The sequence below is a fragment of the Pseudophryne corroboree genome, chromosome 2 (genome assembly GCF_028390025.1).
Source record: "Pseudophryne corroboree isolate aPseCor3 chromosome 2, aPseCor3.hap2, whole genome shotgun sequence".
Taxonomy (NCBI): Eukaryota; Metazoa; Chordata; class Amphibia; order Anura; family Myobatrachidae; genus Pseudophryne; species Pseudophryne corroboree.
The window spans coordinates 82,670,612-82,698,020 of record NC_086445.1 but is presented as its reverse complement, the minus strand read 5'-3'; the positions used below and the strand labels follow the sequence as shown (position 1 = coordinate 82,698,020).

Here is a 27,409-nt window from a genome sequence, read left to right as displayed (position 1 = left end):
GGTGATGCCGACTCAAAGAGACATATGGAAGTTTTGCCTTACAAGGGTGAGGTTTTATTTGGGGAAGGTCTCGCGGACCTGGGTTCCACAGCTACCGCGGGTAAATCTACTTTTTTACTTTATGTTCCCCCACAGCAAAAGAAAACACCACAATATCAGATGCAGTCCTTTTGGTCGCATAAGTCCAGAAGAGGTCGGGGCTCTTCCTTCCTCGCCAGAGGTAAGGGTAGAGGGAAAAGAATGCCTGCTACGGCTAGTTCCCAGGAGCAGAAGTCCTCCCTGGCTTCTACTAAATCCACCGCATGACGCTGGGGCTCCTCTGAGGGAGTCCACGCCGGTGGGGGCACGTCTTCGACTCTTCAGCCACGTCTGGGTTCAGTCAGACGTGGATCCTTGGGCGATGGAAATTGTATCCCAAGGCTACAAGCTGGAATTCGAAGACGTGCCTCCTCCAGCTTCTCCCCCAGAAAGGGAGATAGTTTTAGCTGCAATTCAAAAACTGTGTCAACAACAAGTGATTGTCAAGGTTCCCCTAGTGCAACAGGGGAAAGGGGTACTATTCAACCCTGTTTGTGGTCCCGAAACCGGATGGCTCGGTCAGACCCATTCTAAATCTAAAATCCCTAAACCTGTACTTGAAAAAGTTCAAATTCAAGATAGAATCGCTCCGGGCAGTTATCTCCAGCCTGGAAGGGGGATATTTTATGGTGTCACTAGACATAAAGGATGCATACCTTCATGTCCCCATATATCCCCCTCATCAGGCATACCTGAGATTCGCTGTACAGGACTGTCATTACCAGTTTCAGACGTTGCCGTTTGGGCTTTCCACGGTCCCGAGGATTTTCACCAAGGTAATGGCGGAAATGATGGTGCTCCTGCGCAGGCAGGGAGTCACAATTATCCTGTACTTGGACGATCTCCTGATAAAAGAGAGATCGAGAGGTCAATTGCAGAAAAGCGTGTCGCTCTCCCTGAGAGTGCTGCAGCAGCATGGCTGGATTCTAAATCTACCAAAGTCACAGTTGATTCCAACGACTCGGCTATCTTTCTTAGTCATGATTCTGGACACGGAACAAAAGAGGGTTTTTCTCCCGATGGAAAAAGCCCAGGAACTCCAGAACATGGTCAGAGACCTGTTAAAACCGAAAAAGGTGTCAGTCCATCAATGCACTCGACTACTGGGAAAAATGGTGGCGACCTACGAGGCCATCCCCTTCGGCAGGTTCCATGCGAGGACGTTTCAGTGGGACCTTCTGGACAAGTGGTCGGGGTCCCATCTACAAATACATCAGAAAATAAGCCTGTCCCCCAGGGCCAGGGTGTCTCTCCTGTGGTGGCTGCAGAGTGCTCACCTTCTCGAAGGTCGCAGGTTCGGCCTTCAAGACTGGGTTCTGGTGACCCCTGACGCGAGCCTCCAAGGATGGGGAGCAGTCACACAAGGAAGAAACTTTCAGGGACTATGGTCAAGCCAGGAGGCTTGTCTACACATCAACGTACTGGAATTGAGGGCCATATGCAATGGCCTACGACAAGCGGAGAATCTTCTTCGCGACCTACCGGTTCTGATTCAATCAGACAACGTCACAGCTGTGGCTCATGTAAACCGCCAAGGCGGGACAAGAAGCAGAGTGGCAATGGCGGAAGCCACCAGGATTCTTCGCTGGGCGGAAAATCACGCAAGCGATCTGTCAGCAGTCTTCATTCCGGGAGTGGACAACTGGGAAGCAGACACGATCTCCATCCAGGAGAGTGGGGACCTCATCAAGAAGTTTTTGCAGAGATAACAAGTCAGTGGGGACTTCCACAAATAGACATGATAGCGTCACGCCTCAACAAGAAGCTTCGGAGGTATTGTGCCAGGTCAAGGGACCCTCAGGCAGTAGCGGTGGACGCCCTGGTGACACCATGGGTGTTTCAGTCGGTCTATGTGTTCCCTCCTCTTCCGCTCATCTCAAAAATACTAAGAATCATAAGACAAAAAAGAGTGCAGACAATACTCATTGTTCCGGATTGGCCTCGAAGGGCCTGGTATTCAGCTCTTCAGGAAATGCTCACAGAAGATCCGTGGCCTCTTCCTCTCAGGGAAGACCTATTGCAGCAGGGGCCTTGCGTGTTCCAAGACTTACCACGGTTACGTTTGACGGCATGGCGGTTGAACACCAAATCCTAGCGGGGAAAGGTTTTCCGGAGGAAGTCATCCCTACTCTGATTAAGGCTAGGAAGGAGGTGACGGCGAAACATTATCACCGCATCTGGAGGAAGTATGTATCTTGGTGTGAAGCCAAGAATGCTCCTACTGAAGATTTCCATCTGGGCCGTTTTCTCCACTTTCCACAGACAGGAGTGGATATGGGCCTAAAGTTAGGCTCCATTAATGTACAGATTTCGTCCCTATCAATTTTCTTTCAGAAGGAATTGGTTTCTCTCCCAGAAGTCCAGACTTTTGTAAAGGGAGTGCTGCACATCCAGCCTCCTTTTGTGCCCCCAGTGGCACCATGGGACCTTAACGTGGTGTTACAGTTCCTAAAATCTCACTGGTTTGAGCCTCTTCAAACGGTGGATTTAAAATTTCTCACTTGGAAGGTGGTCATGTTGTTGGCCTTGGCATCTGCACGGCGGGTGTCCGAATTGGCGGCTTTGTCTCACAAGAGCCCCTATCTGATTTTCCATGTGGATAGAGCAGAATTAAGGACTCATCCTCAATTTTTGCCTAAGGTGGTTTCATCTTTTCATATGAACCAACCTATCGTGGTGCCTGTGGCTACGGGTGACTTGGAGGATTCCAAGTCCCTTGATGTAGTCAGGGCCTTAAAAATGTATGTAGCCAGGACGGCTCGGGTTAGGAAAACAGAGGCACTGTTTGTCCTGTATGCAGCCAACAAGCTTGGCGCTCCTGCTTCTAAACAGACTATTGCTCGCTGGATCTGTAACACGATTCAGCAGGCTTATTCTACGGCTGGATTGCCATTACCAAATTCGGTAAAGGCCCATTCCACTAGGAAGGTGGGCTCTTCTTGGGCGGCTGCCCGAGGCATCTCGGCATTACAGCTTTGCCGAGCGGCGACTTGGTCGGGTTCAAACACTTTTGCTAAATTCTACAAGTTTGATACCTTGGCTGAGGAGGTCCTCATGTTTGCTCAATCGGTGCTGCAGAGTCATCCGCGCACTCCCGCCCGGTCTGGAGCTTTGGTATAATCCCCATGGTCCTTACGGAGTCCCCAGCATCCTCTAGGACGTAAGGGAAAATAAGATTTTAAACCTACCGGTAAATCTTTTTCTCCTAGTCCGTAGAGGATGCTGGGCGCCCGTCCCAGTGCGGACAACATTCTGCAAGACTTGTATATAGTTATTGCTTACATAAGGGTTATGTTACAGTTTGATCAGTCTCGGGCTGATGCTGTTTTGTTTCATACTGTTAACTGGTTCGTATGTTCCAAGTTGTATGGTGTGGATGGTGTGGGCTGGTATGAATCTTGCCCTTAGATTAACAAAAATCCTTTCCTCGTATTGTCCGTCTCCTCTGGGCACAGTTCTCTAACTGAGGTCTGGAGGAGGGGCATAGAGGGAGGAGCCAGTGCACACCCATCTAAAGTCTTTAGAGTGCCCATGTCTCCTGCGGAGCCCGTCTATACCCCATGGTCCTTACGGAGTCCCCAGCATCCTCTACGGACTAGGAGAAAAAGATTTACCGGTAGGTTTAAAATCTTATTACATTCTCAATAGCAAAGGTGCCCCCCAGCTGTTATAGAACTACAAGTACCAGCATGTCCTAAGCTGGGGGGGGGGGGGTGTAGAGGGGAGTCCTGTACTTTCTTGTGATACAGCTCGGAGGAGCTCACTGAGAATCGGCACCAAGGTCAGATGCAGTCAGCCAGCCGGTAACTAGCTCCCTGGCACCTACCTCTGTAGGAATAAAGACACGTTATTTGCTTAGTAACACATTGTTAGAGCTCTAGAGAATCGCTTGGCTACAGCAAACACCAGACTCACATCAGCGCCAATCGCTCCTCACCTTCCTCACACTAATCTACGCTACTGACATTTCACGGACATCTCCACCTGGTTATTTAAAGGGCCTGAAGTGCAAGATGCATGATTTCCCATTGATCTGGAGACTTTCAAAGGTGCAAAATTTCCCTTTTTTGGGCTTCAGATATCTACAGTAAAACTGATTGCATTTTATTTCCAATCTCCAAACCGGACACAAGTTGGATGAAATGAGTGAACACTGCGGTGCATGAGAAGATGTGATCACAAAAAAAAATAAAAAATTGATTAAAATAAGCAAAAGGCATTAATTCACTGCGCTCACCCTGCCAGTATCTGGGGTTCCAGTGGTCACATACCCAGGGCCGTTTTAGGAAAGGAGAGGCCCCGCGTTTTGCCTCCGTTGTGGGCCGTCTCCTCTCTGGCAGCAAGTAAACTCTGTATTATGCACATGCGCAGGTCTCCGGGAACATGGCGCCAGTGTGCATGCGCAGATCGCTCAGAAAAGGTACGGCGGTCATTTTCCAAGTGATTTGTGTCCACAGTGCAGGGCCACTGCTGCAGGACTCCGGAGGGGTAAGTATAATATATGGGGGCAGAGTGTGCACCACACACCTTGCACCAATTATAGAAACACCTATGCACATACCACATATAGGAGTGGTGAATGTAGGGGATCAATGCCTTATTTATATAACGTGTATGTGTATATACATGTATCATTTTTTATTTATTTATTTTTAAACAAAAAATAACACATTTATGGTAACATTTTAGGATTGGAGTAACCACCATCAGCATCTTATATCATGTGGGGGCTGCTTATGGTGAAGGGATATGTAGAGGTTTCCATTATCTATTAACTTTGCGTCCAAAGAATGACTTCTTTATAAATAGCCCTAAACGTGTAACATAGGGATATATATTGTGCCAGTTGCTTTTTGTGTCTCGTGCGGCTTTTATGGGTAAATGTGAAATAGGCCATGAATTGTAAAGTGCTTTGATGTATGTTACCAGTTTTGAAGCTAGGAGATTATGGGGACGTGCCCTGTAAGTTTCAGCAACGCCTTACACTGTTCTCTTTCTCTGATCAGCGTTCGATGACGACGTGGTTTCGATGTCAAATACTTCCCGTTATATAGAAGATCCCGGTTTTGGATATAAAGATTTTGCAAGGCGGGGAGAGGAACATCTGCCTACATTCCGAGCACACGTACGTACCGTATGCACTAATCATGTTACACAGACTTTGGGGAAGGGCCACCCCACTGATTAATATTAATGACCCAGCAACAGGCAATAAAAACTGATGACATCACTATAAATGCGTCTGCCTGCACATCGGCTCCGATCAGCAGCCATTGGATTACAACACGTTTTGTCATAGACATACAAACCCTATGATCTTGCATGTTGCCACCTGTTTTACTTGCATTGAAAGTTAAAATCTATCTATCTACCTAAATGTGTGTGTGTGTACACACATACACACACTATATAAGATTCTTAGGAACACTTTAATTTCCATATATGTTTTATTATGGCCCAAAACAAAACAAAACATACGCCAAGCTCTATAATACCCCCAAAATAATCTCTTTAATTTGGCACCAATGTATAATAAACACAGTTTGTATACACACACACACACACACACACACACACAGTATAAGATTCTTAGCAACACTTTCATTTCCATATATGTTTTATTATGGCCCAAAACATACGCCAAGCTCTATAATACCCCAAAAATAGTCTCTTTAATTTGGCACCAATGTATAATAAACACAATTATTAACTTACTCCACAACAGTGTGAAGGTGACCTCTTGACCGTGAAAACTAGAATTGGTATTAGTACACAGGTGACAGGGCTAGAACAGTCTGTAGCCAATCAGAGCATTATTATTCATTTTTTATATACTTATATTTTGTCAATATAGTCTTAGCGTTTAAAACACAAGAACAAAAACTTTTAAGAAATCAAATCCCTAAACTGAGCAGAGCTGGGCCAGCTAGTAGTAAATCCAGGCATTGCAACATCTGCAGAACAAAAGGCAATAAACGCAACAGCAATAAAATATTATGATGAAATAATAATAATGCCTCCAGGTGAGACAAAAGTCCAGGTATCCAGTGTGTTCCACAGCTATGTCCATGCATAGCTCAGACAATAGATGTATTGTTTTATCTGAAGCATGTCCTTACATCATACAGCAACACCTGGATACAGATGGGGGAATGAAAGCATTGCTCTCAGGCTTGCGGTTCTGTCCCAGTTACAGACAAATATTGTGCACCGTATTTATCCCTTCCTATGTAGCTAAAGAGAAAACATTCATAGAGGACACCTACAGTACATTAGGCCAAGAGAAGTGTTTGTATGAAATGAGACGTATACTATACGTTTACTGCATAATGTCCCAGTCCATCCACTGCTATTAACGTTTAGTGAGAATGAACCCTTTCTGTACCTGTGTATTATAGATTAGTACGGGCAGTACGGATGGTGTAATGGTTAGCACTGAGGTCATGGGTTCAATTCCCTCCATGGTCCTAACTGTGTGGAGTTTGTATATTCTCCCTGAGCTTGCGTGGGTTTCCTCCCACAATCCAAAAATATGCTGGTAGGTTAATTGGCTTCCAACAAAATTAACCTTAGTATGAGTATGTCTGCATGTACATGTGGTAGTGAATATACAATATAGAGTGTAAGCTCCACTGGGGCAGAGACTGATGTGAATGGCCAAATATTCTCTGTAAAGCGCTGCGGAATATGTGTGCGCTATATAAATAACTGGTAATAAATTATAATAATAGATAGTACATGTCGGGTGTCCATGTTACTAGCAGTCATCACTTTCTGAAAGCAGAAGAAAAGTTAGAAATACCTTCATTTAGCCTAAAGCGGTGACGTGACAGTCCACACACCCACTAAAGCCGGTGCAGCCCGCGGAATTAGCCTCCTTTTTAAAACATTGCACTGTTTTTGTATAGATCACTGAAATATATGACGACGTATGACATACCTGGAGATTAGAGCGACTGCGGGCTAAATCTAATAGCCTGCGAGAAACCGGAGGTGCGAGACTTTGGGCGAGAATGCACATATTTTTTAAAGCGCCAATCATTTATAAGGTGAAACCAACCTTGTTTTGCTTTGTAAATGATTGCCGCTTTAAAAATACGGGCATTCCCGCACAAACTCCCGGACCTCCCACTTCTCGCTGGCTGTTACATCAAGGGGTCTATTTACTAAGCCTTGGATGGAGTGGACGGAGATAAAGTACCAGCCAATCAGCTTCCTAACTGCCATGTCACAGGCTGGGTTTGAAAAATGACAGTTAGGAGCCGATCGACTGGTACTTTATCACCTTCCACTTTATCTCCATCCAAGATTTAGTAAATAGACCCCTTAGCCCGTAGTCTCTTCTAGAATTCAGCTGAATAATTGATTGTTGGTGTTAAGGTTGCGATAAGATTCACAGCTGCCATCGTTTAGAGCCATGTCGGATTTTCTCTAATTACATTCTTTCATCGCATATTGATCGGTCATTGCTTAAGCTGCTAACTCCGTCACGCGTTTCACCACCACCCCTTCTCAGTTTGTAGAGGTGATTCTCTGGAACATGTGTCGCCACCTAATAACTTAGCAGCTTGTAGACTGTATAAAACCATTGAACGTTGTTAAAGCAAGACCATGACTGAAGGTCTACCCTAACATCCAACCCTAGAAAGACACGTTATCCTGTAATAACATCTCACTTGATATGAGATGGCTCCATTGTTTTCAGAGGCAGTGTGACAAATGTGTACGTAAATTCCCCTTAGACGTGTCCTTTCGCTTCTTTCCGGCACAGGATTACTCTTGGGAAGATCATGGTTTCTCGCTGGTCAACCGGCTTTACTCCGACATAGGCCACCTTCTAGATGACAAGTTTCGAATGGTTTATAATCTCACCTACAACACCATGGCCATGCATGAAGATGTAGACACCACCATGCTGAGAAGAGCCTTGTTTAATTACGTTCACTGTATGTTTGGAATCAGGTATGTATATATGTGATATGCCCCGCTGCTGTAGGACTCACTACCTCTCCCTATAAGACTCTCTGCCCAGTGACCACACATACAGACAGGCTCCTAAGTCTCACCTCTTCATACAAGCCTATCAGCCCTCATTGTATCTCACTATACTGTCCCTCTGTCCTCCCACCTTCTTTCTCCCTCGTCCTCACCTCCCATCATGGTCTCTGCAAGCTGTGTGCCTCCCATACTCCACCAGCGACGTATCCAGTGCGCACTGCACCCACAGCATACATACCTGGTGCCGGCAATCAGGTCTCCCCTTCTCCACTGCACCAGTAAAGTCTTTGGAAAGATGGCGCGGCGCAGTGAAAGCAAAGCCTCTGACACTGTGTCACATCCTTTTGCTATCTTGTCACATGTGCCATCTTCGGGAATATCACTGGGAAGATGGCGCCGCAGAAGAGTGGGAACCTGATTGCTGGCACAAGGTAGGATTTGCAGCGTTGGGTTGGATGGTTGCTCTGAGGAGGGGGCCTGCTGCACACAGGCCCTCTCCGGTGTTAATACGCCCATGCACGAGTGATACACTAAGAAAGCTGGATGGGGTATTCCCGGAAATTGGGATTTTCTTCCAAGGCGCAGATGATCACAATTCAGCCTCTAGAGGATGTAGTTACAGCAATGTAGGCGTTTTCTATATTATTTAACAGATCCATGCGGTTTCCTAGATACGTGACAGCAGGTGTCTTCTGAGCAGATAAATGTGGTGTAATGATTAATAGGGTGCCTACAGTAGACGTTATACAGTACACGCACGCGAGGTGTAGTTAGCTGAGTCGATAATTCTCGTTGTCTGACCTGATTTTCCCCAGGTACGATGATTATGACTATGGGGAAGTTAATCAGTTACTTGAGAGGAGCCTTAAGGTTTACATTAAAACTGTGACCTGTTACCCTGAACGAGCCACCAGGCGCATGTATGACGGTTATTGGCGGCAGTTCAAGCACTCTGAAAAGGTGAGTTTGCCTGAACCAGCAGAAGAACTTGGTGCTGAGTCTGCAGGAACAAAAATGATCAATATGAAAAATTGTTTTGTTGTACTATTACCAACCCCTGGCAGGAGAAAACTAGCGTTTGGTCTTACTACAGATGGGGGGAGTGTAAGTCAATCGCCGCTACATAGAGACCAGTCAGGCATTACTGCATGCACATACTCACTGAGCCACTATAGGACAACCTAACGCATCTTCTCTCTGAGTCACGTGCAGCTGTTCATTAACTTTCCCATGTATATTTGTATTCCACTTTAAAGTTCTTTTGAGGTTTGTAGAAGATGTAAATGTATATAGCTTAAATGATTGCTGCTTTTTAGATACTTGCTGACTCGCAGGAACCAAGCCCATGCAGGGTATTACATAAACCCCATAGGGGGACATTTACTAAGCAGTGATAAGAGCGGAGAAGTGAGCCAGTGGAGAAGTTGCCCCATCAACCAATCAGCAGCTCTGTATCATTTTATAGTATTCAAATTATAGATGTTACTTCAGTGCTGATTGGTTTGCATGGGCAACTTCTCCACTGGCTCACTTCTCCGCTCTTATCACTGCTTAGTAAATGTCCCCCATAGTCTTTAAATCATTAAGCCTAGATACGAAGGAAAGTTCATCAGGGATAAAGAGGTTCCCAAGGGCACAATGGGGGTAATTCTGAGTTGATCGTAGCAGGAACTTTGTTAGCAGTTGGGCAAAACCATGTGCACTGCAGGGGGGACAGATATAACATGTGCAGAAAGAGTTAGATTTGGGTGGGTTATTTTGTTTCTGTGCAGGGTAAATACTGGCTGCTTTATTTTTACACTGCAATTTAGATTGCAGATTGAACACCCCCCCCACCTAAGTCTAACTCTCTGCACATGTTATATCTGCCTCCCCTGCAGTGCACATGGGCCCTCATTCCGAGTTTTTCGCTCGCTAGCTGCTTTTAGCAGCAGTGCACACGCTAGGCTTCCGCCCTTTGGGAGTGTATTTTAGCTTAGCAGAATAGCGAATGAAAGATTAGCAGAACTGCTACTAAATAATTCTTTGCAGTTTCTGAGTAGCTCCAGACCTACTCACAGATTGCGATCAGCTCAGTCCGTTTAGTTCCTGGTTTGACGTCACAAACACACCCAGCATTCGGCCAGCCACTCCCCCGTTTCTCCAGACACTCCCGCGTTTTTCCCTGACACGCCTGCGTTTTTTAGCACACTCCCGGAAAACGCTCCGTTACCACCCAGAAACGCCCCTTTCCTGTCAATCATTCACCGATCAGCAGTGCGACTGAAAAGCGCCGCAGGATCCACAGCAAATCTACTAAGTTTTTAGTTAAGTAACTAAGCGCATGCGCCCTGCGTGCCTTGCGCATGTGCATTTAGCAACAGATCGCAGCATAGCGAAAATCGGCAACGAGCGAACAACTCGGAATGACCACCATGGTTTTGCCCAACTGCTAACAAAGTTCCTGCTGCGATCAACTCGTAATTACCCCCATTGTCAAGATAGCTAGTGCAACGGAGGGATACAGTTATATACTAGCACCCTTCCTCAGGTCACACGGTGCAGAGCTCCATCTTTATAAGCTCTCTAAGGTGTCATAAAACCTATAGATGTCTTCAGCCCTATAGATCACCTAATATGCCAGTCTTACTCTTGTGTATTAATGTCATTGTGCCACCCAGCTGCTGATGACGTCTCTTGTCTATTCCCAGGTCCATGTCAACTTGCTCTTGATGGAGGCCCGTATGCAGGCGGAACTTCTCTATGCCCTGCGGGCTATAACCCGCCATTTGACCTGAGGTCCCGCATGCAGTCCTGTACATGCAAAACATCTTCACTTTTCAGTTCAATAACAGCGACCGCCTGTCATGTAGCATCAAACATATATATGCATTTCTAACGTCAACGCTGGCCCACTTGTGGCAGTAATGTGCAATGACCTGTGTTGTTTCTGACAATGCTTTATCTTTACTAATGTTAGCAAAACTGGCACTACTATGATATATATATATATATATATATATATATATATATATATATATATATAGATATATATAGATATATAGATATATATATATAGATAGATAGAGATTTTATATATATATATATATATATATATATATATATATATATATATATATAATTTTATTTTTTTTATCTTTCAGCAGTAACTAATCCGCACTGCTTTTCCAGAGAGTTTTTGTTTTGTTTTTTTGTTCAATTTTCCTTTTTTGTGTTTTTGTACATACATGTGTATAGCAGTTCTGGTTGCCTTGTGCCAGCTAAGTGTTCCGCTTTGTTTTATATAAGAAGCAAAACAAAAAAGAAACAAAACAAGAACCAGGAGAATAAGCTGTATGGTCTAATTCATAAAAATAGCTTTTTTACCCAATATTGTGCCATCAGATTGGTATAAAAAGCAGTTTATGTGCCATAAATGGGATTTCTTACATATTACTTTATAGCGATGCAGCGTCTGCATCCGTGTCACCTGACATCAGATTTGGTGCTTTTTATTCATCAACTCTGCCAAAAAAATAGACTTTACTGAATGTGGAGAGTGGTTGCCGGCTTAATGTGAATGATCTCCTTATGCCGTGGCATATCTTGCAGCATCCTACTGAGGTGCCCAGCCATGCTATGTCTGTATTTTGCGCCTTAACATTTGAATGAGTTCATCAGCTCCGGCCCTCTTGATGAGAGTACTTAGTTTTATTCTGTACATAATCATTCTAGTGTGAGAGTGAGCACAGGGATGTCACACACAGTGTGTAGCAGATTAGTCTTAAAGTGGATGGTGAGCTTACAGAGTGAGCACAGTTCGGTCACACAGTCTGTGTAGCAGTTTAGTTTATAATTGGATGGCGATCTTACAGAGTGAGCACAGTTCGGTCACATAGCCTGGGTAGCAGGTTAGTGTGTGACTGGATGGTGATCTTACAGAGTGAGCACAGTTCGGTCACACAGCCTGGGTAGCAGGTTAGTGTGTGACTGGATGGTGATCTTACAGAGTGAGCACAGTTCGGTCACACAGCCTGGGTAGCAGGTTAGTGTGTGACTGGATGGTGATCTTACAGAGTGAGCACAGTTCGGTCACACAGCCTGTGTAGGTGGATGGTGATCTTACAGAGTGAGCACAGTTCTGTCACACAGCTGTGTAGGTGGATGGTGATCTTACAGAGTGAGCACAGTTCGGTCACACAGCCTGTGTAGGTGGATGGTGATCTTACAGAGTGAGCACAGTTCTGTCACACAGCTGTGTAGGTGGATGGTGATCTTACAGAGTGAGCACAGTTCGGTCACACAGTCTGTGTAGAAGGTTAGTGTGTGACTGGATGGTGAGCTTACAGAGTGAGCATAGTTCTGTCACAGAGTCTGTGTAGCCGTTTAGTTTGTAATTGGATGGCGATCTTACAGAGTGAGCACAGTTCGGTCACACAGCCTGTGTAGCAGGTTAGTGTGTGACTGGATGGCGATCTTCCAAAGTGAGCACAGTTCGGTCACACAGCCTGTGTAGCAGGTTAGTGTGTGACTGGATGGCGATCTTCCAGAGTGAGCACAGTTCGGTCACACAGCCTGTGTAGCAGGTTAGTGTATTATTGGATGGCGGTGTCCTCTCATCCTTTTAACAAATGAGCCTTGGGCTATTTGTACTTCATGTCAGTGCTCTTGTCTCGTAACACGATACAGTATGTTCCGATTCTGCTAAGTGAGGCCCCTGAATAAAAAAAATCAAGTTGCCCAACTCTGATCTAGGTTATTTAAGAGCTGATTTGCTAAAGTTAGTAGTTCCCTAGCCAATCTATGTTGAACACAGACACCATGAACAGTGCCATATTAATAGCCCCTCTGTGTCAGCACAAATGTAACATACATAGTTTTAGACAAAAAAAAGGGCAAATCGTACCATTCACAAATATGTGCAGAACTAAAAACCGCCATTACAGATAGGCTGTGTTCCATAGGGGAAGGCGTTTTCTAACATACGCCAGACTTCCGCTTCCATGAGGCAGGTTATCCTGCAGTAAAACGTTTTAAAGGAAGCAACTATGCACCCGAAAGACCATTGCTTGCACGCGGCTATCATGCAGTTTTGATTATCAAAATGTCCGTCATGGCGTGTCATCATATATTTGTGAATATTACTATTTTAATTTTTATGTTGTATCAACTAACATTATAGAGGTTGTTAAGATAACTTGTTCTATGTTAATCTGTAGCTTGATGTTTTTGTGTACACTCACGTTGTTCTTTACTCACGTGGAGGCAGCCATTTTGCGGACAGCACCAGTGTTCTTGGGAATGCATCCGTTTATTGGACACAGTGGCGTCACACAAAATGCAAGCTGTCTGTCCACCTGGAAGCAGCGACATCATTCAGGCACGCAGTGTCTCGATTATTTGATTGGCTGCATTCTCACTAGCCTTGGACCAGCCCCTAAAATGGCTGCCTTAACTGTGTATGTGATGAGTTCCTTTCAGTATGTTATACAAGGCAGCAGTGGCCATAGGAACAAAGTGGGTAGATCGTATTAAATCTTGCTGGGTGTAAGGGTGGAGTTCAGTTCTGCATGATGTGTCAGCGAAATGTTAGACTGCACAGATTACTTTCTATTACAGTATACAGTCGTCGTTAATAAAGTATTAGCGGTACTTCTCACAAAGTCTCCTTAGCGACCATTACGGGTGCACGTAAGGGCCATCACACTGAATTGAATTCCCTGTAAGTGTTTATTGGTTATCTGAAATTGGCAGTAGCGCATGTTCCAGGTCTGCCTATCAGGGAAGGTATATAAAAACAATAGCAGGAACGACAGAAGTTCCCCAGCCCCTGGTCTGAAGAGAATCTTGTATAACAAGCATCAGAGCAATAAGACTATGCAATAACTGATGTATCTGCTCAGTGTGTTCCTATGTGACACTGCTCATGCCCTTGTTGCATTGGGGAAGATGTATTAACCTGGAGAAGTGATAAACCAGTGATAAGTGTAAGGTGATAACGCACCAGCCAATCATTACAGATTTGAAAAATAACAGGAGCTGATTGGCTGGTGTGTTATCACCTTCCACTTATCATTGCTTTATCACTTCCTTATCCTTTCTCCAGGCTTAATACATCTGCCCCCTGGTTTGCTGCCCATGGTGCCTATTGTGCTCAAGTTTTAAAGTATTAAAATACCCTCCCATCGAAGCTTTCAGAAGCATCTTAGCCCAACAGCAGAGCGTTCGCCTGAGACGGTGAAAGGGTAAGGAATAGCTGACCAAAAATAAAGTTTTGCACATAACTTTAGCATCCCTTCTCTTGCTATATAAGAGCAGGATGCCTCTTGTACTTGATATAGATATATATATATATATATATATATATATATATATATATATATATATATATATATATATATATTTGTGTAATTTGTAGATTTCTTTTTTTTTTTTTTTAAATGTTTGAATTGTTTACTCCAAAATAATTTTACCTTCATTCATACGTGTACTAATGATGGCTCCAAGCTGTGATATTTTGTATGCATTGTTGTACGTGAACAAAGGTAGAGTGCAATATTAACGTAAAGCGACCACCCTCACTCCCCCTTATATGGAGCGGAAGTGTCCTTTGTAAATCTCTGCTTAATCTGAGATTGACGTTTATTTTTTTGTGTTTAGAAGATTTTTGTATAATGTAGTTTATTTTTATTTTTTTCCCATTTCAGCAAAACAAAAAAAAAAAAAAATGGTTAAAAAATGTGAAAGCCACAGCAATAGCTAGCGAAACTTGCCAACGTACGCTGCAGCTCAATTAATTATTCAGATTTCGTTGGATACAAAAACCTCAAGCATTGGTTTACGTATAGCAGTGCAGGGTTAATGATGTTGCAACGGATAGAGCACTTATAGTAAGCATCAATCCAGAGAATGATCTGATTGGAGTCCGTTAAGATTGTCTTCAGACGGCACCCAAAAACCTCTGTAGACAGCTGCTAATAGTCGGTGCGTGGTGGGATTTGCCAACCAAGTTACCTGGTCTCTGCGCTGTTGGAAAGCACTGCCCCTCTTCCAAATGGTCATATGATTGGGTAACCCACATGTGGAAAGTGGAAACAAATCCTGACGCTCAATGTAGCCAGCTTTACGTCAAGTGAAAGCTTAATTAAAAACAAATATATCTAAGATAGTTTATTGAAAGGGGAAGTGTCAGTTTTGATCAGTTTTTATCGCTAAATATAGCAGGGTATCGTGATTTCAATTAATGCGTTTTATGTTTGGGTCTTTTTAAGTGTTCATTTACAGTTGGTGCATTGCAGTGTAGAATAATGTCGGTAGCGCTTAAAGATTGAGAGCTATGGATCGGCCGCGCAGATCCCTGCTCCAGATTGCTCCGATCATGATTAAGCTTTGGGGGTGTTCCACCTGTCGCTCTGTTGGGCCAGAGCAAGGGACTTCACTGCTGACATATGGCTCTGTTTGTCCAACACCACTTTGTCCCTGGAACTCACGGACAAACGATATGGTGCGTACACACTGAGCCATTTTACAAACCACCAAGCGATATACGCGAGTCGTCCGACACTACCAAATTGTAGGGTTTCAGGCTAATTTAACATATCGTTCATTGCAGGTAGCGTACACACTGCACAATTTGTTCTAGTCGTTGGCCACAATTCGAAGTTGTTACATGTTTCAGATGGCCTCAATAGCGACACGCAGGTATGCGCATCGCTAGCGATATAGGCCCTCATTCCGAGTTGATCGCTCGCTAGCTGCTTTTTGCAGCCGTGAAAACGCATAGTCGCCGCCCACAGAGGAGTGTATTTTCGCTCTGCAAGTGTGCGATCGCATGTGCAGCCGAACGGTACAAAAACATTTTGTGCAAAACAAGACCAGCCCTGAAGTTACTTATCCTGTGCGATGATCCTAGGGACGGAGGTCCCGGAATTGACGTCAGACACCCGCCCTGCAAACGCCTGGTCACGCCTGCGTTTTTCCTACCACTCTCAGAAAACGGGCAGTTGACACCCATAAACGCCCTCTTCCTGTCAATCTCCTTGCGATCGGCTGTGCTAATGGAATCGTTGCTAGAAGCATTGCACAGCAACGATGCTGTTTGTACCCATACGACGCGCGTGCGGATTGCGGTTCTTGCACAGTTTTGCCATTTTTTTTACCTGATCGCTGCGCTGCGAAAATCGGCAGCGAGCGATCAACTTGGAATGACCCCCATAGTGCGTACTGAATGATTTTAAGAATTTGGCGTAGCGAATAGTCGTTATCAGCAAATTTGTTTAAAATGTCTAATGGGTACCTGGCTTAAAGCTCCGCACTGGTTTCCGGTCTGGTGCTCCGGATCACCAGCTATCCCTAGTTCACTAACAATTTTTGTGTTTGTTTAAGTATCCTTCTAACATATGGCATTTTTTGTAAAGAACCCAGGTTTGGACAGTACTGCCTGTTTATGTCGAGGATTCTTATACAGATGGCCATTATACATTTAGGTAAATGCACCATATAAAAGTAACTCTCCCATGCTAGTCATAAACACTCATGGCAGAAGTTGTCTAAATAGAATTATTGTACTCCCATTAAAAAATGGGTTCTAGTATTGTCACTCCTAGGCTGGCCGTACCTCATCCTTTAACTCTTTCTCGGAGACTCCTGAACAGGGTGTAAGGGGTATGTGACTTTTTGCATTATTCAGAAAAGGGGGTTGCCAATGTTTTTGGTTTTGCGGTCTCCTATATAATCGGGATGTATAATTTGTTTTACAGACACCAGTCCTTGTGTGGTAAATAGTTATTTGTGTAGCTGAGGCAGCCATCTGTGGGGTGAATGAAAATCCGTATGCATTTATTGTAACCTGGTGCCTCGGCAAAGTCACTATTCCCAGTAAATTGATAAAATGCATTCTCAGGAGTATTGTCTCGCTCCATGCCGCTTTCCCTGCTAGGTTATTTCATTCCTTAGAACTATGGGGGTCATTTCGAGTTGTTCGCTCGTTGCCTATTTTCGCAACGGAGCGATTAAGGCTAAAATGCGCATGGTACGCGGTGCGCATGCGGTTAGTATTTTAGCACAAAACTTAGTAGATTTACTCACGTCCGAACGAAGAATTTTCATCGTTGAAGTGATCGGAGTGTGATTGACAGGAAGTGGGTGTTTCTGGGCGGAAACTGGCCGTTTTCTGGGAGTGTGCGGAAAAACGCAGGCGTGTCAGGGAAAAACGCGGGAGTGTCTGGAGAAACGGAGGAGTGGCTGGCCGAACGCAGGGCGTGCTTATGACGTCAAACCAGGAACGAAACGGGCTGAGCTGATCGCAATCTGTGAGTAGGTCTGGAGCTACTCAGAAACCGCTAAGAATTTTCTATTCGCAATTCTGCTAATCTTTCGTTCGCAATTCTGCGAAGCTAAGATACACTCCCAGAGGGCGGCGGCGGCCTAGCGTGTGCAATGCTGCTAAAATCTGCTAGCGAGCGAACAACTCGGAGTGACCCCCTATGTGGACAACTGAAAGGCATGATGTGTATGAAGGGGTCAGTTCCATCAGATGTGATGTGTGGGTGACCCTTCATCACCTTTAAATTGCATAGATTTTGCCCCTCAATCTCACATTGTAGTTTGTATGCAAATTAGAGGCTACTATAAGTGTGGCTGCGTTGCCCATAATTAAATGGACCCCAACGTGTTAATTTTCCTGCGATTGGTGGAATGTTAGTGCTGTACACATTATATGTGTAGTGCTGGAATGGGGTGTGCTACCAGTTTGTACAAGAGGCATCAGAAAATAGGGACTTCATAAGAACTGGGAAAGTCACGTAGGCTGTTTAGTAGCCAGCCCTTTATTCCACTTGGAGTACGGCATTACCCATGACTGGAGACATGCTCTACAAGTGTGGCAATGAGCTGAGCTTATTATTGTTGGTAAATGTAAGTGAATTTATGCCACGCGCTGGCTTATAATTGAGGGAATAGCGCAACAGTGGCTTATAATTGAGGGAATAGCGCAACAGTAACCGGGAATTCACCCACTTGGTGCCATGCGCACAAATCTGCTGTAACCAGTAGTAACCAGATGTTATACTGTACTTCATTTTCTAAACCTGAAATTTTAGTGACCTCTATAACCTGGTTGCTATGGGTTACAACACATTTTGTCACATTGCACATTTAGCCCCCTAGCCCGAAACTCCGGGAAGTAGACCTAATTCTTTAACAGCTGTAAGAATCCTGCTGTGACTTTATCCACCTTTCTCCTAAATAAATAGTCCCTTCACCACTGTCCCCATGATGAATTTGTCAGCCACTCCTCTGTTCCTTCCTGTGATTGGTTGGCTGTGTTAAGTGAATAGGTGGGCGGAGCTCACAGTTTAGCGATGGATGATGGTTATAAAAGGACTGGGTGCAGTGCAGTTAGCACTTATTTAAAGGGACACTAACCCTATATTTTCACCTTTTTTGTATCTGCCCAATCTAATTAAAGGAAGGAATGTATATAACTTGTGTAATGACTACGATGGTGCTATTAGATCACCTTGCACAGCTCAATCTCTTTATCCCAGAGTTCTCCTTTCAATCTGATTGAGGTATGATAACTCCCTGATGAGGTATGATATAACTGGTGATGTAATATGCTGAGGGGACAGTCCGATCAGAAAATTTGCAGATGGCAGACACAACTTTGAGGTTGCGCTTAGCCCACCCAGGGACAGTATACAGTTTGTAGTCCTTTATTAATAGAGGAAACCTGAATACTGAATAACCTAGTCATTTGTAATGTGGCTCTTTGATAAATCGCTACATACCATTACAGGAGGTCTGATTAGGTCTTGATAAGCACTGGACTAATGATTAACATTAGACTCTGTTATACTGTGTGACTATGCGCTGAGAGGTGGTAGCTTCTGATACTTCATGGGTTAGCATACAGCAGGTTCCAAATTCACTGGTAGCTTAATATTACAGTAACACTTGTTAAGCCTATAAAGCCATTCACAAACATACAATGTTTTACTGGGTTCTGTGGATGACTAATCTATTTGCAAATACTATAATGCCCTTAAGTTTTTTTATTTCTTAGTTGATCCTTTGAATGTAGTTCCTCTCTACTCCACTAGGTGGACTGTAGCCATACAATCCCGGCAATGGATCATAAAGCACTGCACAGAATAGACTTGGATGTACGGCCCGGCAGCTACTAGACATGACTGTGTCACAGTGACACAGGGTACAAGCACTGAATTGGGTCCTTAGCAGAACTGGACACAGAGGCCTTTCGCTGCCTCACTTTTGCTGCACGGAATCCTTATATGAATGTATTACAACTTTAACCAGCAGTTTAGAGTTCTATTTTTGATCTTGTGAGCAAGATATGTGGCATGCTGTGAAATTTCGACTAATAGATTTATTTTAATTAATCAGTATTAGCAAAAAAAATTAAAAAAAATTAATAAATGGTCTCTTCTTGGTACTGCTTTTCCTGATATAAACTGTGGCTTCAATGTTAAATACCTGCTATGCCTGTCTCGCATTCAGAGAGATTTTTTTCCCCTGACACAGGCCTGTGTATAGTAATGTGACGCACACAAGAGAGATAACAATTACTGCATTGCTTCTCTAAAGGTGGGTACACACTAACAGATATATCTGCAGATCAATTGATCTGCAGATATATCTATGGACGGATCGGGCAGTGTGTTCAGCATACACACTGCTCGATCCGTCGGGGACTGACGTCATGAACTGGGCGGGCGTGTACACATGCCCGCCCAGTTCAGCTGTCAATCACCGCCGGCCGCCGCAGCATGTGTACGGGCGGTCGGCCGACCGCCCCGTACACACACAGCGACGCGCCAATATATCGGTAGATATATTGGCCGTCGGCTGTGCTGCGCGGCCGACGCACTGGTTGATATATCGGCCGTTCTCCTGAACGGCCGATATATCGCGGGACCGTCGGCCAGTGTGTACGGCCGATACGTCTGTGAACTCCGTCGTTCACAGACGTATCGGCCGTACACACTGGTCGACGGTCCCGCGATATATCGGCCGTTCAGGAGAACGGCCGATATATCGACCAGTGTGTACGGGCCTTAAGATGTGTGCTTGACTTTAGAATCCTTTCTTGATTTCTGTATAGTTGCAGGATTGGTTACTTTCATGGGACAGTGTGCTCCATTCCTCAGCCGTAATTATGGTTAAGCACCCGGGGTCTCCTGGGCAGCCATTTGGTCTCCTGGGCAGCCATTTGGTCTCCTGGGCAGCCATTTGGTCTCCTGGGCAGCCATTTGGTCTCATGTGCAGCCATTTGGTCTCATGTGCAGCCATTTGGTCTCATGTGCAGCCATTTGGTCTCATGTGCAGCCATTTGGTCTCATATGCAGCCATTTGGCCTCCTGGGTAGCCATTTGGTCTCCTGATCCAAGATATTCATGAGATTGTTCTGCCCCCCAAAAGTCTGCAGAACTGATTTTACAGTGCCCAAAAGAGGTGGAGCTTTGAAAAAGGGGAATTAGTATTGGGGGTCAGAAGTGTGGCCACAATTGGTCCTGAATTCTTCACCGCCAGCAGTCGTTGCTGATCTCAGCCTATTCATTCGCTAAGAGCCAGTGACATCATTAAGACATTTCTCAACTGGCTGTAAGCCTATAGAAGTATAGTAATAAAAAGGGGTGGAGCTGACAACTGCCTCAAGAGGATGGTTGTCGGGGAACAACTTTGCTTGTCTCGTTTTGCCAAATTGTCACAATTTCCTAGTGAATCAATAGGCTACGTCCTTGTGAATATTGCTTGCGGGCCCCTAACTGTCCACCTTCACAGAGCGTGTAGTTATCACTCCAGGTATGACTTTGCAACTTAGAGAAGGAGCTGTGTTTTCCGGAAGTGACGGATTATATTTTGGAATTCAAAAATAAAGCTTTTAATGTTTTCATACCTCTGTATATTTAAATGCTAATTTTAAAGAAAAACAACATTTTTTACTTTTGTGTGTAAAGTCAAATGCATTTATTTCTATAAATACACCTTTTTTATTCTGTTCTGATGCACTTACTTTTTCATTGTCTTATTTTATAACCATGCAAAGATGGCTAGTGTTGTAACCCAGAGCAGCCAATATAGAATTGCCTGTGAATAGGCTGGGGTAGTATAACATCTGGTTTTGTTGCTGCGGGTTACAGCACATTTTTATTGATCTACTGCATTACATCTATTCAAAATTAAAATGATACATTTATTTTCTGTTAGAACAAATTGTAGTTTTCTATTCAGTGGAACTTTCTGCAACACAAAAGTTGAAATAGCCTGGAAATATTTTTTTTCTTAATTTTGAATCCAGTTGTAGTACACTATTTCTTTAAGTGAATACCTCAATGCTGCACTCATTGCAGCCTAAAGGCTGAAACGCACACACCGGCTTTTGCCGGCCGGGAAAAAGCCGGATGGCTTTTTCCCGTGCCGGTATTGTAGTTATCAGTGTGAGGGGTAGGGTTCTTTCACACTGCATGGCCCCGGCCCGTCTGCCGGGTTGCAGACGGAAATATCCACTGGAAGGTCCAGCTGCCGGGCCGGGGCCATGCCGTCTTTGAAGGCAGTGGACCGTGTGTGTGAAGTGGAGCTTTCACACACCACGTTTTTTCCCCAAGCCGTGTTTGCTGCTGCACATGCGCACAGCATCATACACGGCTTAAAGCCGTTGTGCGTGAAAGACTCTGCCGGATTGCAAAAAGCCGGACAAAATTTGTCCGGCTTTTTGCCATCCGGGAGAAACCTCCGCGTGTGTTACAGTCCTATGGATTCAGGTGAAGATTTATGCAGTGAGAGTTAAAGTGGCAACTCTGTTTTGCCTGTCAGTGAAAAGAAAAAAATCCCCCCCCCTCCTCCCTCTTAAATCCCACTGCTAAAACTGATTTCAATAAATCGCTTGTAGTTACATTTACCCCTTCAGGAGATTTCATTGTTTTGGACCACTTTAAAGAACTTAATTTGCCCATTAAACTTGATCTATTATTTTACTTTTTTTGTTTTTGTTTTCTTGTAAATCTTTTTGTAAAAGGATCCAGTACTCATCTGAATCCCAAAACATGGTTTCACCGAAACCGGTAATATACTGATCTTACACCTACACCGCAGGCATAAAGATGTGTGATAAACTCCAATACAAGGTAGCAATGTCGTTCTTCCAATCTGTTTTTCTTGTAAATAACCTCATTATTAACAGAATTAAGTAGAAAGTGCAGCTACACTGAGCTACATTTACGTTCAACCGTAATACACTCTGGTTGCAAAATAAGCTTAGCATATAGAACAGCCATTTTCTGATTAAAACATTGACTTCTAGTCTCGATTTACACTGAACATATAGGAAACGTGTTTCTGATACAGACATGACTTGTTTAGCCTTCATCACTGATCTGGTCACAGAAATATCTAACCCCAGTATAGGCCGGGAATAGCTGGCAGTGATGAAACCGTGTGCCTGAAGATTCCAACCATTGCTCTAGCACAGTGGTTCTCAAACTTTTTTAAATAACGGTGCCCTAGAGTATCAGAAATTTTTTCACACCACCTCTAGGCCAAAAGTTTCTTACTGAGAAATAAAAAAAAAATATATTAAATGAAGTAAATTGTGTTTATATGTCATCGTTAGGGTCAGTTGTGTGATGAGGGACAAGATTTGCTTCTGTTTGTCCACATATTTAATGATTGGCAGCCACCAGCACTGGTTTTGCCTAGTACATTGACCATAAATAATTTGAATTGGTCCTGGACCACCAACCCAGGGCACCCCTGCAAGTGTCCTGAGGTACCCCAAGGTGCCACGGCACACAGTTTGAGAACCACTGCTCTAGCATAACGCATGCCATATCTTCTGATGATTGGTAACCGAATGGGATGTGCGTGGAGAGCTTTTAGGATGAAATAATTTGCAATAGTGATTCATGTTTTTGTGTGTTACAGTCACAATATATATTGGGCTTACAGTGGCTGGGTTCTGTTTAGTCCTTACTGCACAGTGTATTCCATCATACATAATGCCAAAGGGGTCTGTGTAGGCTTATTGTCTTATGTTGTACATTCAGGTATAAATTGCTGACTGTACGTATGATAAATAAATGTAAAATCCAGCTGTTGCTGTGTCGTTAATGCTGCAAATGGCCATTTGCAAATCTTTTGCAGCTTTTTCTAAGGACACAAATTCAGTATGCTTAAATGACGTTGATGTATCATTAAATTTGAATAATTAAGTGCTCCTGTTGCTGACATGGGGGAGTGGGAGCCATTTTGTGGGCTACAGCATCATCAAGCTTAATACTGGTTAGGACCACAAAATGGCTGCCTCTGGTGTGTCCGTAGGCAACCGGTACTTCTTAACCTCTTCAGTGCTCAAACAACTTAGCAGCACATATGCCTGTGACGTTTTACTACTTTCATCACTGAAGTAGACTTTGTGCTAATTGTAAATGAGCATTCATGATGTTTTAGCGATAGCCTCAGAAGATGCAGTGCGTTTGGTAACATGCTGGCCGCAATTTTAAATGGAAAAAAAAAAATCTGCACTTTTTGGATGGTTTTGAAGAATATATTTATACTGTAGGTACGGAGTTCTGGAGGTTTGTTTGTAAAGCTGTAACACATTTATACTTGCTGAAATTCCTTTTCGTTGTTACTAGTAGAATTTTTTGGTTCAATAAAATTTAATTGAAAAACAAAAAGGAATGTGTTTCTTACTTATTTTATTTGTTACGATAAATATGGGATAATCACTGGTCTGACGACATCTGTGCACAGAAAGCGCTGCATACAGACGTCCCTAATATACTTAGATGTTATTACTTGCATAGCACCTATATACTTTGCACCTGGAGATTACAATCTATTTTTGCTAGTTATACAGGAGGTGAACATTCAACCTGGAAGTCCTGCTATAAGGGGACAAAACCCAACCGTCTCCTGTGAGTTCTTGTTTCCATCCATCTCCTGGACCTGTTCACTCTGGACACGCCACCCATGTTTCCTAAACTGCTTATTGGCAACATGCTCACATTTATATTTGATACTCTGTGTGACTTAACATTCAACCAATGACTCTCTTTTTTCACACACCCACTTCCAGGTTCGCAATTTGCTATTTATCTTGGGTTAATAGAAAAGTTTGCACTTGCTAGTGATTTTTCCCTATACACAACTGCCCATTGTTCTGCCTGATTCAGCTACCTGTGTGCAATCCTTCTACTCTCCTCATATGCCACCTATCATCTTCCAACCCCACTTGCACACATTAATCCACACATCTACTTTCCACCACCTTGCATCTCACCACACCCATTTCTTTCATTACTTACCCATACTACCCTCTTTCTCATTTCTCTGCCCCTTTCAAATGAACTACTCTCGCTCATATACCACCTTTGCTGGTTATCTTACCTCCTTCTGGCAACATCTACCCATACCTTGGGTGACATACAATTACCATTATTCATTCTTGCTCCACGTTCCGACCCAAAATTTCCCACCATCATGTTCCTCCAACCTCACCTGCTCTCAACATCCATGATCACGCCTCCTATGGTCACTCCCTGGACCTCATTTCTTCCCATCTCTTTTCCATCTTCAGCTTGCCACACTCATTCTTCCCACTCTCTGAACACAATCTCTTTTTCTTCTGTCTCAAGTTGCCTTCTGCACTTGCAGGTACGTGTGCACACAGGGACAACGAAACCCTTTCGACCAGATCATCTTCTCAGGCTCACTATGGAAAGTTGAAAAGCTGTAGCTTTCCTTTGCATATATTAAACATTACATTTTAGAAGTTTATGTAAATGTTTTGATTGGCAGACAACATAACCAATGTGTTCTTTCTGATTTGTGTTAAGATAAATGCATTGAAACGTCATTTGGGCAAACAGTATGGTCAGGACCTTAATTGAAAAGCCACACAGGTCCACGTGATAAATTTGCATTACTGTAGTTAGCCAGGTTCTACCACTGCATTGCACCTTGCATGTGTGAAGATTGACTGGAGTCTTTTGTTTTAGCGTTCTGTAATTTCCTTCTCAAGTGTGAACAAGCCATCATCTCCAACCATTACATATGTCCACCAGTAAGCTACATTTTCAGCGTAAGAAGCCATAAAGAGCACCAGTCAGCGACGCAGAGCACAACAATAAAGCAGCTCTGCCCACTTCACTTTTGGGGGGGATGGGATTCTGGGAGGTTTGTCTGCTTTTTGGGGTATCTACTGTAGGAGAACTTCCTCAATTTGGGATTTCTGCTGCGGGGTACACTGGGCTCCACAAGGAATGGACAATGGGGTGTAGAGTAGGATCTTGATCCGAGGCACCAACAGGCTCAAAGCTTTGACTGTTCCCAGAATGCATAGCGCCGCCTCCTATATCACCCCGCCTCCCTGCACAGGATCTCAGTTTTGTAGTTGGTGCTGCAGTAGCAGGCACTTAACAGAGGGGCTGCTCCAGGCAGCCCTAAGAAGAGCTTTTTTTCTGAGGAAAAAAGTGAAGACTTCAAGGGCAGCAGCGGTGTTACATGTCAGTGGACATTCACGGCTGCAGCTCCGGCTCTCCCCAGCGGCGTTGTACACTCCCGAGCCCTGGTTGCCGGGTAACTACAGCTGGAGGCTCCGGTTTTCTTCTTGTCAGGCACACACGACGGGGGCTCTCCGGGATCGCGTGGCCGCGCTTCGGGAGGTGGTAAGTAGGTCCCGCTTGCGGGACCCGGTTTTTATCGCGATCCGGCGCGGTCAGTGGGAGGCGGGCCGCGTGCGCTGGCGGTGGACACTGTGGCAGTACAGGCGATCCCACTAGGTCACCAGGACATGGGACAGGTCAGGTTTTCTCTATAAACCATTTTATTTGAGCCCGCAGTACCCGGTGGTTTTACCAACAGGGGGATAGAGCTTGGACCTGAAGCCCCTCCCCCAGTCCCAGGGCGCCTTTTTCTGCAAATGTTCCCACCCTGGAACTGCATATCTGTCTCTCCCTCATTCCCTGGCAGTGTCTGCGGCGCCATTATCCCTCAGCTACACTGTTCCTGGGAATGCTTGGGCAAATCCTCCTATGTATAGCCGCCTGGTTGTCAGTGCTGTGACTTTACAAGACACTTAAGTATTCTACCTGCTTTTTTTTAGTCAGTGTTAGTTAAGAAAGAGTGCATTTAGTCAGGGTTTCCTAGTACAATTACCCTGTGAGATACATCCAGTTCTTACTGTGTACTGTTATATCTACTGTTATATAGCTGTGTAAGCTAGTCCAGTGCAGTATTATTGTTAGTAATAACCTCTGCATTGTACAAACTGTGACTATTTGTGTGTGCATTTGATAGCTGAGTGGTGTCCATTTCGTGTCTCTCACTCAACTTGCTATCCCTATATTCTATAACCTGAGGGGGCTTGGTACGTCAGGTTTTATCTAATATAGGATTTTCACAAAGACATACTGTACAGGTTGAGTATCCCATATCCAAATATTCCGAAATACGGAATATTCCGAAATACGGAATTTTTTGAGTGAGAGTGAGATAGTGAAACCTTTGTTTTTTGATGGCTCAATGTACACAAACTTTGTTTAATACACAAAGTTATTAAAATATTGTATTAAATGACCTTCAGGCTGTGTGTATAAGGTGTATATGAAACATAAATGAATTGTGTGAATGTAGACACACTTTGTTTAATGCACAAAATTATAAAAAATATTGTCTAAAATGACCTTCAGGCTGTGTGTATAAGGTGTGTATATGTAACATAAATGCATTCTGTGCTTAGATTTAGGTCCCATCACCATGATATCTCATTATGGCATGCAATTATTCCAAAATACGGAAAAATCCGATATCCAAAATACCTCTGGTCCCAAGCATTTTGGATAAGGGAGACTCAACCTGTATTACGTATTTTTCTCTGTGATTTAGTCACCATATCTCTCCTTTATCTCTGCTGGTGCTGACTACACTGTGCAGGGGTTTGGGCTAGAGGTATCGTGCTGCTGACAAATTGTCCTGTGTTACCTGATACTGCGAGTTATATCATGTCTGCTTCTGAGGGTAACGGTTCTGGGGCTGAACACACTGCTGGTGTTGCTGAAGCCGCAGATACCTATGAGGAGAATATAGCAACTTTGGGCTCTGGTTCTGGGGGGCTCCTTGCCCCCCAGTGGGACAGTGGCAACGGGGGCAAATAATGACCCGCCGTGGGCCGCTTTTTCCACGCTTCTGCATACGCTAGTTCATAAACTAACACCCCCTATGGGACCCCCAATGCCGGTACAACCGTTTGTGGTCCCTGCAGCTAACCCGCCGTGGGCGGACAATTTATCTGCTCAAATAAAGAAGTTGAACCAGTCCCTGACTACTAAAA

At 44.2% G+C, this 27,409-nt stretch overlaps 1 protein-coding gene across 4 annotated transcripts in view; it reads left to right on the top strand.

Moving 5' to 3' along the window:
- The window catches only part of SESN3 (sestrin 3), a 99,838-nt gene extending 88,878 nt beyond the window's left edge, over window positions 1–10,960 (top strand). For all 4 annotated transcript variants that reach the window (XM_063951475.1, XM_063951473.1, XM_063951472.1 and 1 more), the window contains 4 exons: window positions 5,085–5,203; window positions 7,850–8,040; window positions 8,892–9,036; window positions 10,767–10,960. In XM_063951475.1, coding sequence (XP_063807545.1) covers window positions 5,085–5,203; window positions 7,850–8,040; window positions 8,892–9,036; window positions 10,767–10,853 — 542 coding nt within the window. In that variant the 3' untranslated portion in view covers window positions 10,854–10,960. The remainder of the gene's footprint in view (window positions 1–5,084; window positions 5,204–7,849; window positions 8,041–8,891; window positions 9,037–10,766) is intronic.
- The last annotated feature ends 16,449 nt before the right edge of the window (window positions 10,961–27,409 follow it).